This window comes from Montipora foliosa, chromosome 11 (assembly GCF_036669935.1).
Source record: "Montipora foliosa isolate CH-2021 chromosome 11, ASM3666993v2, whole genome shotgun sequence".
Classification (NCBI taxonomy): Eukaryota; Metazoa; Cnidaria; class Anthozoa; order Scleractinia; family Acroporidae; genus Montipora; species Montipora foliosa.
The window spans coordinates 27,959,508-27,978,114 of NC_090879.1; the positions used below are offsets into that span (position 1 = coordinate 27,959,508).

Sequence of the window (18,607 nt, forward strand, 5' to 3'; positions counted from 1 at the left end):
ACAGCAAAATGAAACACCACTCCTCGGTTTCACTTTCCAGATATTCTCTAATATTACGCATATCAATTAGCCTGCCCGGAAGACATATTTCCGGTTATCGAAAAAGCCCTGGGGAAGGGGGGGGGGGGGTATACTCCCCTAAATGGCTATATTGGTATGTGCGGCCCCAAAGGGTATGGTTTTTTTTAGCCGTTTTGGTCTGAAATAGGGTATCGATTTTGATCATTTTGGCCTGAAATAGGGTATGGTTTCTGTACTCAAGTCTTGTCTATGTTTTTTAGAACAAGCTACTTCTTCATCATTAGGCGATAAGACTATCAACAAAAGCCCTTCCCAAATTATTAAGCCAACCGTACCGTGTAACAGCTGAAATAGGTCTGAAATTTGGTCAGATCTGAAATGGGGTAAGGAAAATCGCAGTTTGGTCTGCAATAGGGCAAGGGTTTCAGGAGGCTGGCCAAACACCCCCACCGAATTTTTTTGGGAGTTTCCCCCGGGCCGTCGGGTCGAAGAGTAACTTTTCAGTATGAGAATAAAAGAAATTTGGTAAACTTGTGGTTTCATGTGAGCTTTTCGTTTAGCTTGAAGTCCTAATGTGTCTAGTATGGATGTTCCAAATGTCCCATGAGTTTCTCGAAACCTTATGACAAGCAAATGAAGGCCGGTTTGTTTCTGGTACAGTTCGCGGGAAACACGTATGGCACGTCGCGCTCAACTTGCATCGCTTGGAATGTTTCTCCTTCATAGTAAAATCGATAGTAACAGTTATTTTGATTTCCTTTAGGAAAAAAAATGATCGAAAAAACGTGGGACAATTTTTGCCCTGTTGTCTACAGGGGCACCAAACGAAAATTATTTCCAAATGCATAATAATAGGCAACAAAGTTACAAGCCGGAAACGCTAATAAAAAATATTTTGAGTTTTTTAATTTTGCTGGGGAAAAAATTGGTGTTCCACACTCTGAGGATGATTATAAGCAAAATTCCATCTCCCAGCTAGATAGTGAGGGAACTTCCAGCCAGGCGACTTTGTGTCACTTTTTAGGGAGCTTAAAGGCCGGGACACACTAGGCGATAAGTCGCTGCGACACGTCGCGGGGACAAGTCGCCGCAACAAATCGCCTTGTGTGACACGGTTAATTTCATGAAAATCATTGTCGCTGCGGCAGAATTTTGTCGCCGCGATCAGTCGCACGAATTCAAACCAGTTTGAATTCGTGCGACTAGTCGCAGCGACAAAATTAGCGACAAAATTAGCAGCGTTGTCGCATCGTGTGTACACTTCCCGCAACAAGTCGCTGCGACAAAATATAAATGAGCCAATGAGAGAGCGTCATATGGTCAGCCATATTGAATTAGAAAACTAGTTCACATCGCCCCTCATACGAGATCACTGCGTGTGCTCCGAACAGGCGTCGTGTCGCAGCGACTTGTTCTGCAAGTAGTGCACACGGAGCAACTTGTCGCAGAGACATGTCGCTGCGACTTGCCGCCTAGTGTGTCCCGGCCTTAAGATCTACGACGACGACGACGTCGACGAAAACGCCACAAAACAATGATATCATTGGTTAAAAGAGCATAAATAATCGTGCTGCACGTGCAGCACGGATTTTAGCTCACATTTGTGCGGTTGTCTGGGCATAACGACGACGTGAAATCACTAAATTTTAGGTTTTGGCGACAACGTGAGCATGCAACAGAGAATTTTTCATTCTCTATTTTCAGTCTGAAACCGCTCGTACCAATTTATTTTTAGGATTCTTTGCCCACATTGTACGACGTGAACAAGATGGAATAACCGCGAAAGACTTTTACTAGTGCAAAGTTCTATTTTGAGGTGACGTTTTCGTCGACGTCGCCGTCGTAGATCTTAAGGTCCCTAGTAACTTACATTCTCTAATCCCCGACGGCTACGGCTACGGCAACGCCAAAAAGCAGTAATATTATTGGTTAAAAGAACCAAAATGCCCGTGCCGTCCTGAGTCTTCCAGCCGTCCTGTTGCGTAAGCTCGCTAATAGAGAGCTTACGAAACGACGAAGCCGACGGTAACGACGACGGCGCTACAAAACAATAGGTTTAGTGAGCAAAAACAATGGCACCGCACGCTCTGCACGGGCGTTTTACACTTTGGTACATTTCTTTGCCGTCATCTCCTAAATGACGACGTGAAATGACAAAATTCAAGGTTCTGTGGAGGACGTTAGCACATGACGATGAATTTTCAGTTTTCTCTCTACGCTTCCAATCCACTCATACCAGTTTAATTCCTCGACAGTTACAGTTTAAACGGCATGAAATAGTTTCGTAGTGATATGAATAACGCGTACTCGTATTTTTAAATTAAGTCCTCGTAGCCGTCGTCGTCCTTGTTCCGTAAGCTCCCTAATAGGGAGCTTACGGAACGACGACGCCGACGGCAACGACGACGCTACAAAACAATAGCTTTATTGAGGAAAAACAATGGCCCTGCACGCTCTGCACGTGCGTTTTACATTTTGGTACATTTCTTTGCCGTCATCTCCTAAATGACGACGTGAAATGACCAAATTCAAGGTTCTGTGGAGGACGTTAGCACATGACGATGAATTTTCAGTTCTCTCTCTACGCTTCCAACCGAGTCATACCAGTTTAATTCCTCGACAGTTACTACACATTTTTAACGCGAAACGCCATGAAATAGTTTCGTAGTGATATGAATAACGCGAACTTGTATTTTTAAATAAAGTCCTCGTAGCCGTCGTCGTCGTCGTTTCGTAAGCTCCCTAATTTAAGATCTACGACGGCGACGGTCGACGAAAACGTCATCTCAAAATATAACTTGGCTCTATCGTAAGTCTCTCGCGATTATTCAGTCTAGTTCGCGTCGTAAAATGTGGGCAAAGTATCCTAAAAATAAATTGGTACAAGCAGTTTCAAAGTTAAAATAGAGAATGAAGGATTCTCTGTTGCATGCTTACGTTGTCGCCAAAACCTCAAATTTAGTGATTTCACGTCGTCGTTATGCAGAGGACCGCAAAAATATGAGCTATTAACATGAAAATCCGTGCTGCACGTGCAGCACGATTATTTATGCTCTTTTGACCAATGGTATTGTGGCTGTTTTGTGGCGTTGTCGTAGTCGTAGCCGTCGCCGTTTTCAAATTCCCTATTTGCGGAACACCTTCGTTGGGTGCCCACTGCGGCGTCTGGTCCAGTATTTTTTCAGTTATACGATATACAAGACAATAGTATGACTGACTTGGACCTAAAGCTTCATCAGCGAACTTAATTGTTTAACCTCTTATCAGGCGTACTTTTCGCGCCCTCTCTAGAGAAAAGAACCATCCTGATCGCAGGTTACAGATCTGACGTTTCAGTGCTTTCGTAAGTCTTATCCTGTTCATGCCCAATCCGTGAGGACCGTGAGGTACTCCATAATTTTATTCTCAGTTCGAGTGTAGTCACAGGTCTTTATTCTATGTGGCATTTTAACCCGTTTTAATTAATAGCTGCAAGGTGCAATTAACAGCCCTAGGCCATTGCGTGCTCATCAAAAACCCACCAAGTACGATTGCTCATATTCTGCCTGTCTGCGCTATGTTGCAATAAACTAAAAATAGCGTTCGTCACCATCCCATAATAAACAGGCGTGCGCACTGAACTCTGGGAACACACCAGGCGCGCTAACTTGTAAATTTTATGCAAATCTCATTTCATTTCGCGTTTGGATATTCTTTCTCAAGTTCTCCTATCACCAACACCCTTCCGCGACTTGTCTACTGAATGTAGAGCCCCTAAAGCAAGGAAGCATTGAACTACAGGGATTCGATGGCGCTCGATTTTGTGAAGAAGAAACGGTGAGAAGTCATCGCCATTAGCGGAATTTCCGCACAGGAGTTTCCGTGTTTCGGTTTTGTGACGTCGCTTTCTAACGCTTACATTTTTTGTGTTGGTTTTCGGTTTTTCCAGAACGAATCTTCTAAACATTGTTGATAGGCTCGTCGAGAAAACCCAAGAAAGAAATGCAGCTATCACGCCGAAAAAACAGGTATGTTTTTGTGCGTGGCGCACTGTGGAAACCTTATTACAGCGAGCCATATTTCGCGATTTTAAGGGTGGCCGCTTGGCGACGCACTTTTTGGTTTCCTCTGGTGTACTCGCTTTAATTTGTTTGCGCACTCTCAAGTCGCTATTTGATCGTTTTCCGTCAGGCAAATGGACTGTTCCGCATTGTTTTTAGTCGAAAAAAATTGAAGTTTTTACTCGACAAAACGAACACATTATTGCGACCGTAACCATTTCGTGTTCACCCATGACCGTTTGGTACCACTCGCCGCTTATGGAAGTTTACACTTTGGGGGATGGTTTCAGTCCGTTCTAACCTAGCTGGTAACGGTTGTCTCAGATATTCAACAATTTGTAGCCCCTTTATCTGTATTTTTACGTGAAATCCCTCGGTGCGCACTTCTTAGTGAGGGCCTTCGAGAGCTTACAAGTTCAGACCCGCAAGGGTTATTGAACCGGCGGCTGTCGGCCTTGTCTCGATGCAGCGCAAAGTGTCGTTTCCACTTCGAGCTTGGGAGAACAACTGTCTTAGAGTTTGCCGAAGCAGTGTTCTTATGTGCGCAGACATTTTGAGCGAACCGATTGTGCGCCTCGTATTAGTGGTGAAATTTGGAACGGGGTTTAATTCAGAACTATGGCGATACGAAACGAAATTACACGAGCGCGCGCGGCATGTTCTTGGGAATATAGTGAATTTTAAAGTCAACAAACTATAGTTCGTTCCGCGATTGTTTTTTTTAACATTTCTATCGGTTTTTATAGTGGCGCAACGCATCGAACAGCGACAATTTACCGCTAATGCCATATTGCGTGCGCGCTTTGTACTTTCAATCGTTTAGTTTTCGCTTTAGCGATGCCATGTACCCTTTTCATATTTTTGCGAGAGATGATTTGCGGAGTCTGTTTCCTTCTTTACAACTTGATTTGATGTTTGATCCCATTTTTCGTGTATTTTCTTGTAAGGCAGGGAACATTTTTCTAAACGATTTTCTAGAACGCGCTCGAATTGCAGAACTCGTTAAAAATTATACGTTCCATAAAAAGCGTGCATTGTCGGCACTGCTCATATTTTTTCAACGAGACGGAGGATTCATATTTTGAACGAGACAACAATGTCTTGTTCGTAATTTTTTGTCGATGCGCAGTGTTTTGGGGGAGGGGTGCAAATTTAGTTATTTCTTGAAGAATGTTTATCTCTAGGCGGCCGGTTAACAAAGATCTGTTACGAAGTTGTGCAATGTTTGGTACTGAGAACCTAATTGAAGAAAGTTTGAAGATAAAGAATTGTGAACCTGCATATCTTTTATTTTAATAGAGGCACATTTTGATATTTTTTCATGGCAAGGTTTTTAATGTTTTTTTAAATTGTTTTAAGAGAGCAAGCTTGTTGCGGTTGTATCGTTTGCTTACCAGATTTGGGTTACGTTAATTGTTCTGCTTCTGGATGTCTTACTTGAGCTTGCTCTTCCAAATTCCACCTCAATCTGGATTCAAATAACAAATAGTCTCTACTTATTTCTGTGTATTCATTTAATTTTATTAAAGTTTTTTCAGTGATCCCACCTCTCTCTCATAATTTTAACGGCTGTCTGTAAGATTGTTGTTACTTCTTGCTACATTTGTAACTTGTGATGCATCCTTGTAATTTTTTTTTTTAAAGGAAGATGTGTTCCAACCATCTCCCAGACCAGGGATTACCGTAAAGTAAGTCACATGACAGCACACGTACGGAAGGTGTGCTGCTTACTACGTTTGTGAGATCATTTGGCATTTTTTAACATGCGTAACAGGGGACACTTAAGACACAGACAAGGCATCACACATCTTTAAGCACCTTTGGGACTTCAAAACATGTAGCTCTGCTTGCTCCCATGGTGATTTCGTTACAATCGATTGCACTTCTTCGCAGTTCTCACTTATGATCAAAGAAGCTCTGCACATACAAATTTTAAATTAGTGAAAACCAACACTCAAAGCTTATGTCACGATTTTTGCCTTGTTTCTGTTTTTATCACTGCGAATCCTTCACTATTTTCCTTAGAATGACACTGAAGATGAGAGACGTATCTCCTGAAACATGGCCATTCAACTTTCGGATAGTTGTATTGTCTTAGGCAACATATGAGATTGTACAGGGAAAACATAAGAAGGTGGGCTGGTTCAGAGGGGCAATAGTTTCATGGTGAGAATACCTGGTACTGGATCTGCATCCTCTAAATCGCTAGACCAAAACCTACAAGGTCTTCCTTATAATTTCTCTTGCTACTAAATGCATAAACCATAGGCAGCCCAAGTTCGCGTCACTAGACAGCGTGTAATAATTAATTACTAGTGGGAAGATGACCTTTGAGTGCAAGCGGTGTTGCGTTACAGGCAGCCGTTGAGAAGTTAAACACGTTATAAGACTTTGTATGGGAAATAAAATATCGTCGACTATGAAGCGTAAAAAAAGGCCCAATTTAATGTTCATTCAATAAAATGAATAAAACTGACTCACCTCTGGTGTATTCTTGTGCATTTTGGAGCTTATTTTACCGTTTTGGGAATTCCGTGTTTTCACTGTTCTAAGACGAAGTCAAGGCTGCACACTAAGATTTCTACTGTAGTCAGCTCAGAGGCGGTTTGCACCTTAAAAATCCATCCCAGGCGCAATTTTTTACGCAAAGCTAAAGCCCCATCATTTGCGAACCTCGGTGAATGTTTCGTCGTCAAAAATCCCGACGCACTTGGCTGGAAATGGGCATTTTCTGCTTCTGATTCCACGATAGCTGATAAATTTAACGGCTGGTGATCATGTGAATGGTCACGGAGCTTGGGTCCATGGTCAAATTAACTCCACCCGATGAGGTACAGTCATTTCGTGTACAACACTTACCCCATCCCCACAGTGGCTTCTCAAACAGATCCATGGTTACGAGTGATGCTGTTGGGATGGGATAAGTGTTGTACATGGAAACTTTAATGGCTGTGCCTCATCAGGTGGAGTTAATTTGACCTCGGACCCAAGCTCCGTGACTATTCACATGATCACCAGCCATTAAATTCATCAGCTATCGTGGAATCGGAAGCAGAAAATGCTCATTTCCAGCCAAGTGCAAGGGAATTTTTGACGACGAAACATTCACTGAGGTTCGCAAATGATGGGGCTTTAGCTTTGCGTAAAAAAATAGAGGCTGGGATGGATTTTCGAGGCGCAAACCGCCTCTGAGCTGACTATGGTCGAAATCTTAGTTTGCAGCCTTGACTTCGTCTTAGAACAGTGAAAACACGGAATTCGGCAGAAACAGCAAAATAAGCTCCAAAACGCACAAGAATACACCAGAGGTGAGTCAGTTTTATTTACGTTAAATTGAGCATTTTTTAGGCTCCATAATCGACGGTATTTTATTTCCCATACAAAGTCTTATAACGCATTTAAATTCTCAACGCCTACCTGTAAGGTAATGCCGCTTGCACTCGAAGGTCATCTTCCCACCAGTAATTAATTATTACAGGCTCTCTAGTGACGCGAACTTGGGCTGCCTATGCATAAACGAGTATGCTTGAAACATGGGTGTCAACGCAAAAGGGCTAGGATCCCATTCCCTGCCAACGAGGGGTAAAGGAGGGGGTTGTTGGGTCACTCTCTCAAACCCAGCATACTTACTGGTTTGTTATGTTGACATCCACGCTGTTTTAGCGAAAGTGACAATTTTCAGATTAGCAGTGAGTGCAGGGGGGACGGACAAACTGATAGGTGAAGTAAGTGTGACCTAAATTACTCTGTTCCAGTCTCCTGTCTCACAGATACGGTTTGTAATATGTATTATGTTATTATGTTGTTAACTGTCACAAAGGGGCAAAGGGGGGGGGGGGGGGTCACGGGAACCCCAGGACCTCCCTGGCTACGCCCCTGGTTCAGAGTTAGTGTGCTGAAAATGAGGTACTTTTGTCATTTTCCCCTTCAACCCTAATTTTTCCAGGTCTTTTTTGCTGCCACCCACTCCGTCATCTGGTCCAGGGTCACCATCAATCAGTGAAGGAAGTGTTAGTGACGAAGAACAGGTCACGGATAAACCACCAAGCAAAGATGAGGGTGCAGAAGAAATCAAAAAAGGTTTGGGTAAACTCTCTGTGTGGTACTCCTTGAAGTCCTTGAAAAGCCCTGGAATTTAATTTTAGACTTAAAGGGCACTTGAAAAACACTTGAAAACCAATTGAAAAAAGGGTTTTGGTGGGAAACCAAAGATTGCATCATGCTAAGTTAAAGGGACATTTCAAAAATTGAGCACAAATTGGACTATTGGGGAAGGATTAAATGGCTGTGCATGCACTTAATTCACAGGATGTGGGAAAGAATATCAAGGTAGGCCTCTTCAGCAAAGAAAACACTGAAACACAATGTATGGCATAGAAATCTTCGTACAAACACTCCTTGAAAACTCAATTTCTGGTTCTTGAAAAGTCCTTGAATACCCCTGGAAATTTATATACAAAATCCAGCACGAACCCTGGTAACAATGGTTTTAATGAACTGAATTAATTAATCAATTAATGCACTTATAATATTATTGCCTTCTCCTTCTCAGACCATGGGATCCCAAAGAAGCCCCAAAGATGTGAAGTTTGTGGACTGAGAGTTTATAAGTCATACCGTTATATAAGTAGATCTAGTGCACCCATCCATCTGAAAAACTTTGTCGCTCAAAATGAGCGCATCAGAGTGTGCAAACGTTGCTTCAGCTCCCGCGAACGCTGCCGAGAAAATTTGGCACTTGTCCTGCTCCGCTCTAAGACGAAAGAGATGTCCCATGTGCGCACCCCTCTTGGGGTCACATACAACCGAACCACGAAAGGGATGGACTATATTGCTAGAGATCTGAAGAAGCATTTAAAGAGGCCATATGAAGACCTGCTGTGCGATGAGACATTGGCTGACGAAGATGAGATGGAGGTTGACAACGACAAATTCACATTAAATCACACAGCTGTCAGGGACCAGGAAAATGGCAGTGCAAACCAAGAAATGACCTTACCAGTGCCTTTTCAAAGGAAGGATGTTGGCATTGTCACTGTTGTTAAACAGCAAAGAGGAAAGTTCAGCTCTACACCGAATTGCTTTACAATTTATGGAGAAGGTGGAAACTTGAAGCTTATTGATATTTGTATGGCTACAGATAAAGCTACTGACCAGAGCGGAAATGGTCCCGCAATAGATGCAACTGAACATCTCCAGAAACTTGTCGATTATAGAAGTCCTTCAAAGAAAGAAGTGAGCAGTACAACTCATTCAGAGATCAATAATATAAACAATAAGTTGACTTTCTTAGACCACGCCTATGCCCTGCCACCTCCAAAGGGCAAGGCACCTGCAGCTCTTAGGACCCAAGCTGTCAACAAGGTGAAGCCAGTGGTCCCCACCAAGACAATAAAGGCACCAAATACAACAAAGCAAGAGATACAGAAGAATGAGGGTATGACTTTAATGTTTTTTGTTTGCCAAATTACACCAGAAATTGTGTTGCAACTGTGTGAGATTGTAGTGAGCTCTTCAACTGCCAGGTGGTCAGGAGGTTTTTTTGACAAAGCCCTGTTGCAAGGTGGTGGGTGGGGCATGTCTCCTTTGGAATTGCAAAGATTATCATGCCCCTATTTATTAGTATAGCAGCTCTCTAGGTTGGCTATTATCTGGTATTAAGGCAGCTTCTGGTTTTTTCAAGTCTATTATAAGGTGAAGGTGTTAATTCTTCTTTCCAGTTTTGTCAGCAAGCCAATCATATATTTGTGCCTTTCGAGAGCAGCTTCATCACTATCCATTTTCACAATCCAGTCTGCAATGCGATGACTCGCAACATAATTGCAATCAAACCTCAATGTTAATATTATTGTTATGGCCCGAAGAATAGCTGCAAATGGAAGGCATGAGCCAACCCTTAAAAAATCCTTGATCCCTGATAGCACAAGTTTGACCTCGCCTAAATTTATGGCTTCTTAACTTAACCAATTCACCCCTAAACTGGCCTGAACCAGCCAGACTGGGTAATTTACTCAATCTAATGCCAGACGATTTTACTTGTCAACGGGGCGGGGAACCCCCAGGAGTCAATGGGTTAAACTACATGGCCATACTGAAAAAAAATGCTTAAGCTATGTTGTTTATTTTGATAACTATTCTTTCTTGGTTGTAGCGTCGTCGTCGTCGCCGTCATCATCATCAGATGGACCAGGTCCTACAGTGAGAAATTGTGGTATTGTATGCTTCCTGTGTAACAATCTTGTCACCAAATCCTACAGTTGCTACAAGAAAGAGAATGCACCTGAGAAAATCAAGCACCTTTTTACTCCTTCAGTAAAGGTCGTCAAAGTTTGCCGCAGGTGCATGCCTTACAAGAAACCCAAAGAGAATGATGGGGCTTCGCACTCAAGTAAAGCCAAATCAAAAGTGGTTAAGGGAAAACTTGCAAAGATGAAAAGTGCAAAACTGATCAAGAATGCAAAGTCAAATGCAAAAGGAAATGCCTCAAAGGAAACTGAAAAGAAGGTCACTGAAAAAAGCCCTGTCAAATCACCAACAAAAGATGACAAGAAGTTGTCTCCTCCCAAAAAGCAGTCTTCAGTGATTGTCCAGACAAAGAAGATGCCACCAACACCACAAGGCAAAGTCACCAAGGTTGTCAATTCTAAATCTATTCAAATTACGTTGAAAAATGTAGTTACTGCTAAAGGCCTTGGGAAGCCAGAGAGTGCGAAAGTCATATCAGTGAATGCAATGGATGCAAATGTCAAGCTGTCATCCAACTTGTCTAAGGCAGGTATAGTTAAAAGGGACAGTCATGCTAGTGAGGCAGACATCTCCAAAAATGACAAAATTGAAAAAGAAACAAGAACAAACTACAAACATGAATCCACAAAAGTGGACTCTGGTACGCAATCTGTGAAATCTTTGATTGGTATGAATAAGTTGAAAACAAAATTGGAAGACTCGGGCGTAGCAGATGTGAGTTCTTCAAAAGAGAGCAAATCTGCTTCAATAAATTTGAAAGAGGATGATTCGAGCAAGACAGCACACGGTGAAGGCTGTGAAAAGTTGACTCAAGAAGATGCGACAAATGTGAGAGAGGTAACGATATCAACATCACATAATGATTGTGCAATGGGTGAAGACATTCCAACACAGCATTTAGACAGCGAGGAAGGGCCAAAACAAGGAACTGTTAGTGTGTCTTGTCCAGAAAAAGACCATATTAACGATGAACCAAAAGAATGTGAAACAAGATCGAAGACTGAATCAGAGGACGATAACCAAGAGGTTAAAAACAAAGAAGTATGCCAAGGAGCAATGGAGGGTGAAGGTGAAAGTATGAAAGAATCTAGAATCATCACTGATAGTTTAATTGTAAGGGAAACGAGGTCCGCTTCTCAGTCTCCTTTGAGAGCAAGAGAGGTGAAATCCTCTGAAGTTTCATCGCCGAGGAGAGGAAGAAGTTCAGGAACTCCTGACAAGAAACATGAGGATTATAAGCAGATAATGCCAACAGTCATGACTCGGAAAAGATTGGCATCATTCTCTGAAACTGAAGCTGAAAAAAAGGCTGACAGCACTACAGTCAAGAGACGAGCTGTTGTTGCCTTGTTGGAAAAAATGTCCAGTAAGTCTATTAGTTCAACATCTACTCAAAATGCATCCGTCAAAAAAGAGACAGAGGAAAGCAAGAAGAAAGGAGAGCCTTCTGATGCAGAAGGTAATCACCATTTTTTTAATAATAATAATAATAATAATAATAATAATAATAATAATAATAATAATAATAATAATAAAGGTAAAGTCTGCTACGAGCCTAGTCTAGAAGGCCATTCAGGCTGGCGCTTATCTCGGGTTTCTGTAGCATGAAGAGACTAGGAATACTTTTACTCCCCCCTGGATGGGATGGCAGGGTTACCCCCAGCATTAAATTCGCCGGTACCCATTTATTCACCTGGGTGGAGAGAGGCACCGTAAGAGTAAAGTGTCTTGCCCAAGAACACAACACAATGTTCCCGGCCAGGACCCGAACCTGGACCACTCGGAGTCAAGCGCACTAATCTTAGCTTGAGGCCCCTGCGCCTCCCACAATAATAATAATAATAATAATAATAATAATACTGCTACTACTACTACTACTACTACTACTACTACTACTACTACTACTGCTGCTGCTACTACTACTACTACTACTAATAATAATAATAATAATGATAATAATAATTAATTGCCCAAGTGCTAAGTATATGTAATCGCATAGTCCTGAGAGCAATAAGGGATATTCAATTTCATGTGTATTTTCAAAGTTTTCACAAAATTGGCCAAGTCGTGAAGCAACGAGGGCAATTTGGAAAAATTTGAAAAGACAAGTGAAATTAATCCTTAATTGCACGAGGGCACATTGCCATTACATGTTTATCGCATGAAGGGCAAAATGATTGAGGGAAGCCCATTCAGTGCTGTGACAAATGACAATCAACACTTTCCCACTCGGATAAAGCTCAATTCAATAAATCGTTGCTGTCAACAGAAAGAGTGCTTAAAAATGAATTTTATATGTGGACAAAAAAGTAGTTTAATCTGGAAGAAGATTCTCTTGTAACTTTGTTTGCTCTGGATAAGCAACTGTTAACCATCGAGGATCAAGTAATCATGCCCTCTTGATTACCAAAAGTGCCCTCGTGATTAAGAAAAAAATGCCCTCAAACTCAGCCAGTCAGCATTCAGTAATTTTGCTCTGTATGTGATAAATACAGTTATTTGGGACACTGTAGCAAAATCAAATCGAGTCAATTCATGTCAAATCGTAGGTTGGTTTTTGAGGAGAGGGAAAATTGGAGAAAAGCCTCTCGGAGTATAGTAGAAAAGCACCAAATATAACCCACATGTAACGCCAAGTCTGGGAATGGAATGCTGGTCACATTGGTGGTAGGCGAGTGCTTGCTCTCACTATTTAATTGTGCCATCCAAGCTCCCTAATAGCAGAAAGCATTAGGGCTTTGACCCAGGAGGGGGGGGGGGGGGTACTCCCAGAAAATTTGGGTGGGGTGTGTGGCCTGCTTCATGAAACTCGTACCCTATTTCAGACCAAAATCTGCGGTTTCAGCTGTTACACGGCTGGCCTAAGAAGAGACCATTTTCGAATTCTTACGGCTGGACTGGATCTAGCATAAAATGGAGGCTAATGTCGGCAAATTAATTTGCATTTGAAAAGATTTGCTGGCATTAGCCTCCATTTCATGGGAGAACCAGTCCAGCCATGAGAATTCGAAAATGGTCTTTTTGAGAGGCCTTTGTTGATGGTCTTATTAGCTAATGATGAAGAAGAAGCTTCTTCAATCCAAGAAACATACCCAATTGAAGACTTGAGTGAACAAACCATCTCCTATTTCAAACCAAAATGGTCAAAATCGATACTCTATTTCAGGCCAAAACAGCTCAAAAACCATACCCTTTGGGGCCGCACAAACATATACAACCCATATAAGGTAGTTGAGTAAGTAATGTATCTTACATTAGGAAGTGTTTCTTTTACACCACTCTTTGCTTTGCCAAGCCACAACTGCCAAAAGCAACCTCAAGCTACCCCTAAACTTTTTTTAGGCCTTATTGACTCTCAAGTGAGCGAGTGAGAATGATTTACACATATTAAATGAAAGGTTTTACAATTGAACCCACTGGGAACTCGGAAAAACCCAAGATCCAGATGGGATTCAAACCCACAACCCTCCTTGATCTTGTCGAATGCTCTAACCACTGAGCTACTGGAGACTAAGGTGAGCAAGGGTGAAAGTCCCCATCTGGGGCTCGGATTTTTATGCGTTCCCTGTGGGTTCAATTGTAAAACCTTTTATTTAATACTTGAAAATCATTCTCACATGCGCTCGCTTGGGTGGTTGGTTGGCTGCATCGTATATATGCTTCAACGTGACTGCGCAATGCAGTTATGAGCTATGCTGTCAGTCATTATTTGACTCTGTAGCTGCGTGATGCAGCTCGAGTCAAAGACCCACATTTCACCCTCACTCACCATAGAGTCTCCAATAGCTTAGTGGTTAGAGCATCTGACTAGATCATAGAAGGTTGTGGGTTCGAATCCCATCTGGGGCTCGGATTTTTCCGAGTTCCCAGTGGGTTCAATTTGTAAAACCTTTCATTTAATTGATTGACACTCATTAAATCAATGGTCAAAGTAGTTGCAGACTAAAACTGATTTTGAAGGATGAAGGTGACAAAAATGTTTTATAGCTTAAGAAATTAAATTTCAATGGCAGTTAAAAGAAACCCACAAAACTGCACTATTTCTCACCAGAGGATTGCAGGATTAAATTGCCCCTATTACACCCAAGCATCATTATAAATTATGTCCTAATCAGTCCTGATGCACGGCCACCACATTCTGCATCTTACATGGCTACATCTTCAAACAATAATTATTAAATAAAAATAAAAATATAATATTATCATTTTATTATCATACTTGTAACCATGATGACAATCCCAGCAGGTACAAAACACAGGTCTCTGATTTACTAATGCAGAAGGAAACCAAAACATTCATTAACAATATTTTTGGGTCTAAGGTTAGCTTAAATGAATGTTTGTTTTTTTATTGCTAAATCAGAGACCTGAGACCTGTGTTTTGTACCTGCCCAGACAATCCTTAACATTCTATCAAAAAAGGTATAATTTTCTTTAATTTATGCTTGTAACCCTTCAGTGTCATCTATATTATTTTCATGTTTTGCTGATGCCTTCAGACCACCTTTGTTCAGGGCTGCTTTTCTTAGGTCTCTTAGAAACAGTTTCTTTTTTCCTCCAGCAAAAGGCCATCCCATGACAAGAAGAAATCAAATGTCAATCAACTGTCCAGGATGCAACGAGAAAGTTGTTAAATCTTATCGATGTCTTTCGCGAGGGACCGCACCTCTACACATCAAGCCCCTGTTTGAGCAACAGTCTGCAGAGATGTTGCGTGTTTGTCGAAAATGTGTCAACAAGAAATGGAATTAACCAAGACTAAGAAACTCTTAAGACCAGGGCAGCAGTACGGGTAAATGGAAGAGATCTCAAAGTTTCCCATCAACCCCATTTGCCACAAGTTGCTGTTTATGGTGTCTCTTGCTGGGACAATCTGGTTTGTTTGTTGCAAGGTTTTCTGGTCATTATTTTTAGGCCCTGTCCACTTGTATCCAGTATTTTTTAAACTGATATTTTTTGCTCTGTATATGGAAGAACCTGCATCTACATGTAGCATTTTAAAATCATATTTGCCTGTCCACATGAATACACAAAAATGCTAACCTCTGCCTATAGAGCGTGTGTGTGGTATCCCAAGCCTCTGATTTTATTATATTCGAAACCCTCTGTTTTCCCTATGTTTTTTCCCGTCCACACGAATACGATAAACCTTTGTGTTTTTTAATCTACATTTCGGAGAGCATTTATAAAAACCTTTATTTTCAATGACCGAAAATGCAGTATTCATGTGGACATGAGGCCAAAAAGGAGGAAAAAGTTTCCATTTAAAAAAATATAAATTATTAGGATACGTATGCTGTTTGTGTCAAATTGAGGGCAAGGGTTTGAGACTTTTTGTAAACATTAGTCACACAGAGTTAGCATCTCATTGTCTACAAATCTGGAATGTATCTGCCCAAAAAAATGACTACATCGTCAAATTATTTATTGTCAGTAAAAAGTTCAAACTGAACATATTAAAATCAGTTAAATTGTTTCAAACTTAAATTACTGTTCAATAAAATTGAACAGTGTTGTTTCTTTTCAACTGTTTTGGCCATTATTGGAACCACGTTCTGTAGTCTCCTTAAAGTGACCAAGGTGATATTTTTGTACGGCTAGAACCAAAAACTTAAGAGATAACAGTGAAATTGTGAAAAGGTGGTTACTGCCAATTGCTCCGGTTGTTCATTCCAAAATGTTATATGCACAAGAATCAAAAATATTTCCCCGACTTATCTTAATGTCACCGTGAAAATTACAATTTATGAATTTATTTGCACTACTGTTCCTAGACAGCTTCAATTTTCCTAATTCATACTTCTTGCTGTCCCATGAGGTGTTACCCTAAATAAGTGTGGGCTTTTTTTTAATTCAGATAGTGAAAGGGTTGTTGACATGGATAGGTGTGGATCCTAGAAAAGTCATTCATCATGTTGAGATGGTTATGATGGTCTGACTTCCATAGCTGTACATCCAACATCAGACTGCTATACTTGCCTTTTGGTTTACATGTAGAAATGTCAGCTATGATTGAAGAATGACGCAGGTAACACTTAGGTTCCTACTTGTGAAACACAAGGATTCTCCAAGCCAAGAAAGTCTACTTCGTGGAAACAGCCTCTGACCCAAGCCTTGTTTAAAAAATGTTGAAGCCCTTAAGTTCATAGTCTTCTCTATCTATTATTCAAGGAATGCAGAGATGATGGAACTACAAATTTGCGATTTATTATTAAGCTCCAGTCTGAAATGTCATCCATCTTCTCGCCCAAACCTTGTGAGAAGGGGTGTGGCAGACAAGACATCTTCTTGCCCACCACACTTCTTCCCAGCTGGTTTGGGTGAGAAGATGGATGGCTCTAGAATCAGACAACATGAGCACTAAGTGAACAATAATGGATTTTGTATCTTTGTTTCTGAAATAGGAGGATTTCTCCTCCAAAAAGCATTGTATATTTTGTTTGCAGCCATGTTAAAGCTCTTTGAGAATCCAAACTATACAGATAGTTATCATCAGAAAATGTATTTTACAAACATAAAATTGTTACTTTTTAGCCCAGCTAAATTTGAACAAATTATAAATTTTGATTGCTGGTCATATAATCATTAAAATGCCTTAAGTGCCCATGTTTGCAAAATATTTCACTTATAGCAGTCCAGGTGAAGGAGTGTCAACAATCCCTTGTTTTTCTTATAGTAATAATATTGCAAGTGGTCTCTGATTTCAGCATGTCAATTTGGAAGGGTGAAAAATACATGCGTACGGGAAATTTGGAAGATGCGTGCAGTCTATAGTTTCTTGTGCAACTAATGTAATCCCAGACGTTTTTCTTTCTTCTTCTTGGGTGAAGTTTAGCTGCAAAGCAGAGACAACAAACGATTTGCTGTTCATTGTTGCTTCTGGTCAAAATTTTTTTGAGGAGGACGAAAAGAAGATGATGATGAAGAAGAAGATAGAAAGAAAGAAAAACCTCTGGGACCAGGGATTTTTGTAATAATCATCATTTGCATTTAATTGAAAGTAAAAGCAGAGGGCGGTGGGAATACAGTTGCAAATACCGGTACACTTCTCGTTTGCCCAAAGAGGGAAAAAAGTTCACTTGCAATGCTGGTGCATACCGTTCCATTATTTTGTCGGTTTCCAACATTTTGTCCACAATACTTTTTTCGAACATTCGTATAATTTGGTCACCGAAAGGCAAAAGTACAACTGAAAAATCAGAGTCCAAGGCGGGATTCAAACCTATGACCTCCATAACACTGGGTCGATGCTCTACCCATTGAGCTACAAGAACTTCCCAGGAAGCTGGGTAGTTTATCTACAATCTTGGACATTTCAAATGGAAAATGAAGACCACCCCTCCCCCCAATTTCAATAATGAAACAATGGTTGTGCACAGATTTATCATTGATTTAGGGGGGAGGGAGGTACTCATTTTTCAGTTTTATTTTGTCCAAGATTGTAGGTCCTGAATGGGTTCTACAAAGTAATGTGCCTACAAACAGTTACAATTATATTACATTTGTTTACTTTTTCAACTTTTATTTATCACTCCTTGCTAAAATTAGAACTTGGGCAAATCTTAACTTTTAATTCTGAAAAGCCCCTTGCAAGTTGTACAGCAAGTAATGTTACTGTCAGAAGGCCGGAAGTGGGGTCGTATCGTACCTAATTGAACGGGCTTCAGGATTGGCCAAAAGAACAATAGAACGAACAAAGATAATGAATTTAGCACAGAAAACAATAGGAAGTACGACACTATACAGCCAACGATATAATTTATAATGTTCAACAAGAGGTACGACCCTACCCTGGAAGTGAGATATTTGCAGAAGATGCATGCAAAGTTTGATAAGGGTCAAAATAATTATTGTACTCTTGACGTCTCACGAACTTCAACATTTTGTGTTCAGAGGTACAGGCAATAAATGTCCCCAACTGCACCCTTAAGTTAACTCTTCTAGTTAATACAGCTAAAATACCCCTCTCCTCAGAAACACAGTTTTGTCTAACCCCGACCATACTCATCAACTGCATACATGTCCAATACTCTGACATAATGAGATTCCTGGTACGTCACAATAGACATCACAAAGTGTCCCGCTCTTTATGTCTTGCAAAACTGTTACTATTTTTTAAGGATTAGGGTTGGGGGACACTTCGTGATGTCTATTGTGATGTACCATGAATCTCATTATGTCGGAGTATTGGACACCCATCATCAACTCTGAGGTCAGTTCAGGGGTCAATAGACTACATTTCTGAATACAATAATTATTGTAGGAAGCCTGTCAACTTGCAGGAGTTCAAAGTAGGATGT

The 18,607-nt window shown here is 40.9% G+C and overlaps 1 protein-coding gene across 1 annotated transcript; it reads left to right on the forward strand.

Moving 5' to 3' along the window:
• Positions 1-3,647: 3,647 nt before the first annotated feature.
• Positions 3,648-16,911, forward strand: LOC137974963 (neurofilament heavy polypeptide-like). The gene is made up of 7 exons (XM_068821985.1): positions 3,648-3,837; positions 3,950-4,028; positions 5,706-5,749; positions 8,008-8,141; positions 8,614-9,498; positions 10,213-11,766; positions 14,869-16,911. The coding sequence occupies exons 1-7, from the start codon at positions 3,809-3,811 to the stop codon at positions 15,057-15,059; spliced, it is 2,916 nt and encodes a 971-aa protein (XP_068678086.1). The 5' UTR covers positions 3,648-3,808; the 3' UTR covers positions 15,060-16,911.
• Positions 16,912-18,607: the final 1,696 nt, after the last annotated feature.